At 40.1% G+C, this 11064-nt stretch overlaps 1 protein-coding gene across 1 annotated transcript in view; it reads left to right on the top strand.

Moving 5' to 3' along the window:
• alk (ALK receptor tyrosine kinase) overlaps positions 1-11064 on the top strand; it is a 538088-nt gene that overhangs the window by 466688 nt on the left and 60336 nt on the right. Inside the window, exons 8-11 of the mRNA XM_020621985.1 lie at positions 2386-2520; positions 3580-3683; positions 7339-7511; positions 10001-10095. Coding sequence (XP_020477641.1) covers positions 2386-2520; positions 3580-3683; positions 7339-7511; positions 10001-10095 — 507 coding nt within the window. The remainder of the gene's footprint in view (positions 1-2385; positions 2521-3579; positions 3684-7338; positions 7512-10000; positions 10096-11064) is intronic.

Genomic DNA, 11064 nt, shown 5'->3' with positions numbered 1-11064 from the left:
CATAACAATGAAAAGAAACACCATGTTTTCTGAAAATAGAGCCAAGAGGAAGTAAATATAAAGAAAAGAGCAGGGGCCCCAAAACTGAGCCCTGCGGAACCCCAGATACCAACGGGGTGAACAAGGACTCAACATCAGCAATACCAACAGACATCGTCCTATTCGACAGATAAGACCTGAACCACAAACGTCGAGACACCACGAAGAAAGAACACAGTTCCCAATCCGTCCGAAGGAAAGAAGGGGAGCACATCAAGTGGGTCTTCAGCTTCACTACGCCTACCCCGGCGACGGGGACGTTTCCGCCAGGGGAGCAGAGCCGAAGCCCGAAGGAGATGGGCCGGAATCCCCAACAAAACCAGGGGAACAGTCTTATGCCCATCCCGATCAAGTACACATAAGTTACCAACTTTAAATTGAAGATCCAAAAGGAATCGGCGATCATACACCAGCAGAGACTGAGCCCGTAGAGTTCCAACAATTAAAATTAAAACAAACGTTGACCAAAGTAAGAGCAACAGACGAGCAGCTGCACACACTGGCGCCATCTTGTTACGTCACTTACGTCAGTTTCATTATTAATTATTATTATTATTAAGTATTATTAATGGAATGGCACCCTACTAAACCTTCATAAAGATAATGTTCTTGTAGGTTTTCATATAATAGTAATGACACTTTTATGTCAGCCCTATTCACCCTCATAGAATAAAGTGTTATAAGTTGAATCCATCTGACTCGACTGATGGCAAAAGGCACTAAGACTGACACGTCTGCACAAAGCCTGTATACAGATGTCTCAAGTGAGATCATAGATGTCTGTTCATATCATGAGCAGCTATGAAGGCCCTTTGATTCTCTGTGCGTTGCTTGAACAAGATTTATGTGACACTAACTGGTTTATGTAACAAGAAGAGTGACTCATAGTGTTACAAGACACAAGAGAACATTGAATTCGCTTATTACCCCAAAAACTAAAGAGTCTTTATTTACTTGAGAAAAAAACATTGTAAACAAAGCTCCAATTTTAAGGTGACAATAAAGTAAATGTTTTCCTCAGGTCGCTTGTCTTTTTTCAGTTTTATGATCTTTATATGTTTGAGTTCTCTTAACAGCATTTGGTATAATGAAAAATATTTAAAACTTGTTTCACCGAGGAAGTAAGTATTTTTCTTGCATTTCCTTCTGAAAAATACTTGATTTATGGTTTCTGCTCAGACCAGTTTCATATCCATTATGGGGATGATGCCATTTCCAAAATGCACAGCTGCTATCAGGGCACTTACAGAATATTTTAGGTAATGGGAACTCACAGACAGTAGCTAGGGATTAAAGGAACATAAAGCAAACTTAAGGTGAAAACACTGAAATGAAGCTCAAGTCTTTAATCTTCTTATTGTTATCGCAGACTATCAGCTTAAGTCTGATATAAATGAATTGTGCAGCAGAAAAATATTCCTCATTTAATCCCATAACAATAGATAACCTGTATACCATAAATAACCTATGCGGTTTCATTTGTCCGTATGGAAGGTATTTCCAGTGTTGTCATGTCAGCACTTTGGAAGGATTCAGTGACATTAATGTAAAAATTTTCAGCTGCTGTGGAGCTCGACACGAAAATACATGGCTCTGTTATGTGTAAATGAAACAACTGTGCCTTTGGCCAAAATAATACATGTTTAAACATTTGCACCACCAAGTTTGTATTTCATTTCTCCTGTCAATTAGTTAGTCAAACACAAAGGGAGAAACCTTGTTTTCAAATCAAGGAGTTTCCACTTTTTCATTATGGCACAGTAACAGGCAGGCACACCTGATTTCACAAGCATGAGTTTTATCCACATTTTCACTGTATTACTGCTGTACAGACTGTAATAGTCTGTGGCTGAAATGCTTCCGAGGGTTAGGCCATTCTTTGAAGTGATTTCAAGTTGATTGCCAGCCCTTAAACACATCATCTCAGCACCTCAGCTTTCTCATTTCCCCTCAGACCCTCCCCCTTCTTTCTCTTTTCTTTCTTATCTCCTCCTTGAGACAATTCAGGCCTTTAGAAACAGGAGCAGAAAATTGTAGAGTCACTCTGAAAGCCCCCATCTTAGCCCTAATTTTCACCAAAGTCCTGTGAGCCATTAGTTTGCACCAGCTTCCCCACCCCTACACCATCATGTCTTTCTCCTTGGCTCGACTGTCGCGCAATTCCTTGATCCCCAGTCCCCACCCTTGCCCCTGTCCTTTTTCTCTTTGGTAGTTTGGCTGTCCATGTGCACTCCATTCTCTCTGCTTTCACACTCCTGCTGGGTCTGTATTCTCATTATATTCCCCTTGTTCATTGTCATCCTCTCCTGCCTTGATATACTCTCTCCTGTCTTTCTCCTTCTCCAGGCCACTTTCTCAATGGCAGCTACTGCTCTTTTGAAGAGGGCGAGTGCAGCTGGCAGTCAATAACAGGTCGTGGTCTCTCCTGGAGAAGACTCCAGTCTCCAGCCAAGGCTACCAGACAGAGCTGTCCATCATCAGGTGTCTCTTATAATATCATGAACACTATTCTGATTGGGTGATAAAATGGTTTATTTGCAGCATCTTGTACTGTGTATATTAGTCATAATGCCTCATTAAAGGGGCATTTAAAGAAAAAATATGTACAGTAAAGTAAGACTCAGGCATTTTAACTCAATCATCTTGAACAGTGGATTGATTTGTGAATGTGGAACAATAACCAGAATGACTGATGTGTCAGACATAGGCACATCGTCTTGTTCAGAGCTCACTGCACTGCCACAAACAGAATCCCACTGGGTGATGAATCTCCAGCATGTAGATTCAGAGTTCTACATCTGCAGTTCATCATCAGTGCTGTGACTCAAGTCTTGATGAGAATTTTAAAGTTTTTGTTTGCTGAGACTTGTTTTTGTTCTGAAGTGTTTACAGAACAGAGGTACTGTAGAGAAACTATAAATGGAACATTGTAATTTTATACCATATCTGATGATTTTATATATGACTTATCTCTCACTACTCACTGCAAGAGTTACCTGAACAACAGGAAATCAGTTTTAACTATTTTGTTTGTTGCTGTCACTTTGTTGAACTTTGCTTTTCTCAAACATTAGCCTTTGACAATTGTTTTTAAAATCTTCATTTAGATTGGTTAAAGGGAGTTTTTCCTCCCCACTGTCGCCAAGTGCCTGCTCAAGGGGGATTTGTTGAGTTTTTCTATAATAATAGTGATAACAGTAAGGTCTTGACTTTACTTTGCTGTGATTTGGTGCTATACAAATAAATTTGAATTGAACTGAACTGAAATACCTTCACAAATTGCATGAGTGTTATGAAATGGAATGTTATCTCTGTGACTCAGGTGTATGTAATACATGAGAGTCACAACCTGGGGCTAGGTTAAGTTGTGCATCAAAGCAGAGCAAAGAAAGTAATGGAGTAACATGCCTCATGAATGGTCACCTGCCACAGTTATAAACCTCAAAAGAAACTGTAGCACTTCTCATTCAATTTTACATGCACAGCTTTAGAGTTTTTTTATTCTCAGTGTGTAATATGTGTGTGTTTCTGTGTGTTAAGGTGCTACATTCACTGTAGAGGGAGGCCAGTCCAAGGGCCAGCGTGGCTCGGCATTACTGCGGAGCCATCTTCTCCCCCCTCCTCTGAGAAACTCCCCTTGCACGGTGAGCACAGTATAAGAATCTGTTTCTCAACAGAGGAAGTATAATCTTCATTCTCGAACATACACAGATGTGCAAAGCTGACACTTTATTAAGCTTCTGTTCCTGCATAGCATGTATGCAGTTTACAGTAATAACAGTCCCAGATTTGCCACTCAGAATTTGCTGTTATCTATGAAACAATGAGTCTTCAACTTCACACAGAAGTAAAAATGGCAAGCTTCTCATTTTGAGCTGTTGACCGTAGATGCCCTCAACTGAAATTGTCACCAGCAGTTTATATTTAGTATTTCAGTTCGAGTAAGGTAATGCTAACACTAGAATTATATCAGCTGATTAAAAACTCCAGCTGACTTTTACTGTTTCCAGCAGATTTGTTTTAAAAGTAGCCTGTATAAGTGTCTTCTGGCTTTAAAGCTCACTATAGTAAACCACACTTAAAGAGCCCATGGCATGCTCCAGCCATTTAATGTTTAATCTTGGGTACTGTGTACTGCCTTGCCCTCCTGATTCGCACTGCTTTCTGTGTATGGATTATCGTACTTCCCTTTCTGTCTTCTTGTCTGTGGATTCCTCGGCTGCATAAGTTTGCTGGCTCTGACCCTGGACTGTATTACCGACTTGCAAGTGTGTTTCTTGTTTCATTAGTTTTTCTGTATTGTTTTGGTTTGTTACCGTGGCTCTTATTAAAGAGACAGTTTTTTGCTTTTACTCGTCTGGCTATATAATTGAGTTCACCCCTCACCATTATCAGCGGCTTCACGCACCGATTCCTGACATTAATTAATTTGAATTTCTCCTCCATAGACAGGTAAACAACGGTATATGTACTGATGAAAAGAGATGTGTAACTCTAAACAAAGTGGGTAATTGAGAAACCCCATATTTTAACTGGCATAATGCAGGCATAGCAATTTCGCCAGCTTTACAAAAATTCTCTCAAATGTTACAGAAACAAAGCATCAACAGACATGTGTGTGTGTTTTTTTTTAACTTATCGTTAAATCCTACCGAGTACTGGAAACATCATTTCCTCTTTCAAGTACAGTAGCTCCAAGGTCAGTAAATCCAACAGGTGGTCATTGCATCTTCCCCACATGACCACATACAGCCCCAAAGCAGTGAAATGAATTCTAACAGGTAGTGAAACCAGCATGCAGTAACCTCAAACCCTGTATTTTTCTCCACATCCTCTGGTCACAGTGCAGCAGCAGGAGGGAAAATATATCCACAAAACAAGGTGCAGTCGAAAATTTCCACTTTTACAATGGTACCTGTGGATGTCAGGCAAGCTCACATGAATGTGCAACTGTCTGAAGGTTATGCTCATTCAACAAAATTCTTAATACTTTATTTTGTTAAAAAAAAAAAGTTTCACTAGTGATACTATGTGAGACATGTATAAACTGAGTTGCTTCTGCATAGAAATACTAGAACATATGTACACCTCATTTTTGAGCTTTAGGTCACGTCGAAGATGATGATTCACTGTTGTGATATTGTAGATAAGTCAAAAAACAAGGGAAAGCATGCCATGGGCTCTGAGCAAGAAATAACAGGGTTTAACTTGTACAAAAGAAAATATTTTGAGGTTAAGGTTTATTGACAGTGATTTTGGCAAAATGTTATACTATGAGTGGAGTTGCTGAAATGTACAGTAAACTTCTGCAAACTCAGCAAATAGAAGGACAAAGCTGCTACTGTATTTAACTCTAAACTCTGACAGAGTATACTTTCACTTTGACTTCCACAGTGTTCCAGTCCTGAACAGGCATTTCTCTGACCTGTAACCCCACATAATATTATGGTTTGCTAATGACATGCACCTTGCACTTGGTTATTGCCCTGGACAGCAAGCTGGTTATGCAGACATAGTAAAGTTTGCAGCTTTTGTTAGAGCTACTGTTGCTAAGCTATGATTTGACAGTAACAGTTTAGGAGTGGGATTAATGAATGGTCAATAAAACACATACACGGAGGTACTAAGACAGTTTTGTTAGAAAATATGTAGGCTGTTACATTCAGTCCTGTAATTTATCTTAATCAAACTTGGCATGCTCCACTCATCACCAGGAAAGAAAGTAATTCAATTTTCCACTTTCTCTTACATCAGCTAATGTTCAAAACCGTATGATTTCTATTAAATTTTAAATAGAAGGAATGCTACAGTATGTGCTGACATTGTAGTGTGATGTGATGATAAAATGTTAGTTTAAAATAGAGTAGCATTTGCATAAAAAGCCATGTATGCATTATCAATTGTGTTTTTCATTAACAGATTTTATTTTTGTAGGAGTAGAAGTAACAAAAACAGGTCAAAATCAAATGGTGATATGCCAAGACAGTAGGTTAATACTGTGTCATCTGCATGTCCTGAGAGATCTAAACAGATAATGAGGTTGACCTCATCAATCATCAGTTGTATCTGCTTGCCTGCTTGTAAAAATATTCAGTTATGTATTATTCAGATCATGATGCTCACAGAGCAGGTCTCTGGGTGAAGAGGTTGTGCACTTGACGTTTTGATTGATGCTGCTGCATCTAGCATTTAGAGCTATGTGAGAGTTTTTAAGGTTGCTCAGCACAGCGACCTCTGTCCCTTTGTATGTTGACTTTGCATATTTAAAGTGGAGGCAAGAAAAGGAAGCGCAGGCAGCCTGAGGTGAAACAGGCTGAGAACGAAGTGAGGCATAGAGGTGGGAAGGTGACGCAAAGGCCAGGAGGTCAGAAAACAAGATAAGAGATATGGAAGGGAAGCAAGGTTAGTCTCAACAAGAACAACATAAAGAACGTGCTGCGAGGATGACAAAGACAAATCTACATTGAACTGGTGCTGTTCAGTCTAGCTTGATTGCATTGGACAACTGTGTTGAGGATATTAGTTTTTGGGTATTAGCTACAGACTATGCTCACTTTCATGTCATGCCCAGTGTTCAGTGCCTCTAATCTTTATGCTTAAACTGTCACCATGTGGCCTCACAATGGACGATAAGGACTACCTGTTATCGACAAGCACAACGCAAGAACTCAACACAGATATGTTGAATTCAGCTGTCTGCATAGTGCCATCTCTATGTGTACATCTCATCAGGACTTAAGTCAGCATGTGTATGTTTCATCAGGGCTTAAGTCAGCATCTGTTCCACTCAAATGGTGAAGCAGGAATTATGTTCTTTGCTAAAGTTAAATGCTGCAGAGGGATATGGTCACATCCCATGCTTGTTAGCAAGCTTAATCTTCTGATTTCCTCTTACTATTTCTTAATTCTTGCTATGTCCTGTGTTTTGTTTAATTATAAGCAGATTTATACCCACCGCATCCCTCATGGAAACAGTAAAATAAGACTGATGCGTGCTGAATCATGCTGGAGCAGCAGAGCAAAATAACCCAAAACATGATCCTGGTTGAATTCAATTAATTTTAGACTAATTATGAACTGAACAGATGGCTGCTGCTGATTGATCTCTGTGCAATTTTAAGTATCCCTTTCTTGACTGATAACACACTTGGCTGCTTTACTTCAATATTCAGTATTCAAAGGAAGTTAAAATTGCTTTGATATTTTATATACTGACATCTCAGAAATCCACACTCCAGTTTTGTGGTACTGAATACTAAAATTTTTATTTGACTGCACTCTTTGAAATTTCTTTACCAGGTGCGGTTCTGGCTGTGTTCTGGAGGCTTACAGAAGGGCTCGCTGTCTCTATGGATAGTGAAGAACAACACAGGCCCTGAAGAGCAGCACAGACTGTGGCATTCAGCCAGCGAACCCAAATCTGAGAGGGGCTGGAAACTCTTCATTATTCCCCTTTATGGACTGGCAGACTGGTACTATAAACACTCACCTGTTTCACCACATAACAAGCAGCTTTGATTATACAATCAAAATAGTAGTTCCACTCTGCAGATTTTAAGAGCAGTTTGGCCCACTCTCATCCCAGCAGACCTCGGACACACTCACACAGACACTTAAGTGCTCCCACAGCAGAGGCAGTTTAAAAAAAAAGAGAACCAAGTTTTCACCTCTCATAAATGTAGATCTTCAACATTTACATTCCATTTCCTGGGAAACATTTCCATAAAAGTAATGAACCCCACAGGGACATGGTGTTATACCATGGGCCATGTGTACAGCTGCACCAAATATTACACTTATCTGTGATGACAGTAGAAATGATTACACACGACTCTACCCACCCTGTTTCCTTCTAGTTAATTATGGCCCTGGATTCCACTCAAAGAAGAAAAAGTAAAACAAAATAAAATAAAATAAAGCAAGAAGAAAGAAACTCCAGATGGGATATTTAATGTCTGTTTGACATGTCTGACTGGGCTTTCTTTGCCTGCTGTTGGAGCTTGGATAATCCTGCTCCCTGGAGAGTGATTAATTTTTGATTCCTGGGTCATGTAGTCAGCTGTGCTTGTGCTCTTAATTAGAATGTCGTGTCTGTAGCCACCAGGTGAACTCACCAGTCTTTGTGAGGTGACCTTTGTCGAGCTCAAATAAAATCAGAAATGCTGCTTAGAGTGCTGACAAAAGCCCAGCCTTAGCAGACAGTATATGTCAACTCTGCATGTGTTTTTGGTTTCAGTGGTTTAAATTATTTACCCATTAAATGTTCAAATTGACTGATACACACCTCTTATCTGAATAACTGATGGTATTGAAAGGAAAAAAACATTTAATTTAGAACTCATATATTTACTGAAGGTTATGTTACTGTCAGTTACAGCAACAGCCGTGACCTAATGACTTCTTGTGTTCATTACTGTTTAAAGCTACAGCGAAAACAGAATGATATGATGGCATTGCCACTTTGGTGAAAAATATATTTAACTCCAGTACTAGTTGATACTTTGATATTGTGCTTGAGAGTTAGATGACAAGATTCTCTGTCTCTATGGTGGATGTGAGGCTGGAATGAGCAGCTGATTAGCTCATCTTAGCTTAGCATAAAGACTGCAGACAGGGGCAACAGCTAGATAACGATGGATACGTACAGTAACCCAAGCTTCTATGAGTATAGGCATAGCTCTCTAAGAGCTGTTGCTATTGGGTTTATCCCTCATGCATGCGCAGTCCTGAAGACATTTCTTTCGCGCACTGTGCCCTGCACTGGGCTGTCCCCACTCGGGTCCTCTGTGGCATGCCAGTGTAACCTGAGTTTGGCTCCCTATGCAAGTGCTTTTTCTTCAGTAGAGACAGCGGGGCTGCCAGCTTAGAGGGCTACACCTATACTCATAGAAGCTTGAGTTACTGTACGAAACCATCATTCTATTTCATATAGGCTCTGCCCTCTAAGAGCTGTTTTCTCCGCCGGCATCCGTGTCGACCAATGGGTCGTTGCGAGAGCCAGGGGAGTCAGTGATGGAGGGAAGCAAGCCAGTGGACTCTGGCCCTTCTGCACTGACCACACTGGGGAACTCCAGGGGGTCATCTGCCAAGAGACTGTCAACCTGACTGCCACTGTGAGAAGGCAGGGATGGCTGTTATGTTTATCAGAGGAGGATAAGTGCAGGGAAGGATGCACAGTGAGTGCGTGAGCCTGACAAAACGCACAGATAATAGCTTGTGTTGTAAGAGCAGACACACGTTAGCTACGCATAGTAACAATCAGATGCTGTATCGCAGCCTGGGCACACGATGATGGCGGTGTGGCGCTGGAGTCCAGTGTTTAAAGATCTTTGCTCTTTAGACATGGTTGTATAGGAATTGCTCTTTAGACTGCTGAAGAAAAAGAAGGAGCCAAACTCAGGTCACACGCAGCGAGGGATAAACCCAATAGCAACAGATCTTGTTTTCCTCATTGATTTGCTCTCAGCCAAGAACTGGTCCAGCACACAAACTTTTGTACAAGGGCACATTGTCATTTTATACTTCAGGTTTTGTACTGATTAATACATGTTAATTTTTGAGATGTAAAATTTGTTACTTTGGACAAAGTCAAGCTTATAGTTACCCCCAGTTTCCAGACTGTACACTGAGCTAAGCTAACCAGCTGCTGGCTGCAGTTTAGTGTTAGTGTAGCCATGTCTGCCTAAATTATTTTGAGCATATCATTCTTTAATTAAAATTTCTTTTATTTAATTTAAAGCCAGAAAATGTGTTTCATCCCTATAGAGGTCAAATTGTGCTCTTTTGTCTCTGCTAAAAGAGAATTGAACTGTTCCTAACAATATGAACAGAGCTGTCATAAGGCACACAATGCACACACTCCAATGCCAAACCTCGGTGGCTCTTTTCTGAAATAAGATAAATTCTCCTTCACAGAATTTCAGTTCTAAAGTAATTTTAAATCAGCTCTGTTCCTCCACAGGTTCTGGCTGCAGTTCAGCACAGAAGATGGACCTGGACCAGGTTCAGCCATTTCTCTTGACAACATCTCATTCAGTATGGACTGCTTCCTGGCATGTGAGTAAAAATGTCGAGCCTTTCTTTGGTGTCTCTTACCTCATCAGATCTTGGTTGAATTAATAGAATTGAGCTCTATTCAGCCTTGCATAGAGATACAGTGACAAAACCTTTTATATCATTATAGTCTCTAAGAATCTTTGATGTGTCTGAAATGTGACAGAATAAAATCTGCCATAATAAAGTTTGCTGACCCATAAGAGCTTATGTTCTAATGTTGTACTACAGGCTTATAAAGGTCAATGTTCATGTCACTATTCTGTCACTATTTTTGTGTTTTCTGTGGTGTCATTGAGATGCTATTTGTATGAAAACAGGAGTCAGATAACAATCAAGTGTCGCATCAGTAAGAGTTCAGTGCCTCTCTCTGTCTCTGCCCATTTGTAAGAATTAGTTTGAACAGTGGCATCAATGTCTGAGCATCTCGCTACCTAAATATACAGTAGCTCTGACAATGAGAACTGTAGTAAAATTAGACAGCGTTTAACTGAATACACGCTGGCCAAGAATTAGACTCAAGAGCCAGAAGCAAGTCTGATTTCTCTTGCTTTAATTTAATGTTGTTTTCATCTGAGGTGAGAAGGTTTTGGTTTGCTATTGTTACTGCATAGGTTAAAGATAAAAATAAAACTTGCATAATACCATTGTGACTGGTTAAACATTTTGCTGAAGCATATTTAGTTCAGATGTAACATAAGAAATGACGAATGTGACAGGCACATATATTCTATTTTGTCTCCACCTTTATATGATGTTGGTGATGAATGTATTCATCAGCTGCAGATATACTCTCAAAACTATTACCCAAACTGTAAAATCCAACTGGTTGGAATAGGTGAATATGATGTGAGAAATTACTGTTGGTCTAGCTTGGGGCAGGGTCACTCTGGCTCTAAGCACAGGCTTATTGGGTTAGGGACTCTTTATCTAAAGCACATGTGTCACATCCGGCCCGCGAGATCATTTTAT

This window comes from Monopterus albus, unplaced genomic scaffold, assembly GCF_001952655.1.
Source record: "Monopterus albus unplaced genomic scaffold, M_albus_1.0 scaffold270.1, whole genome shotgun sequence".
NCBI classification, from domain to species: domain Eukaryota; kingdom Metazoa; phylum Chordata; class Actinopteri; order Synbranchiformes; family Synbranchidae; genus Monopterus; species Monopterus albus.
The sequence above is the reverse complement of the archived record's forward strand: the minus strand, read 5'-3'. Positions and strand labels throughout refer to the sequence as shown.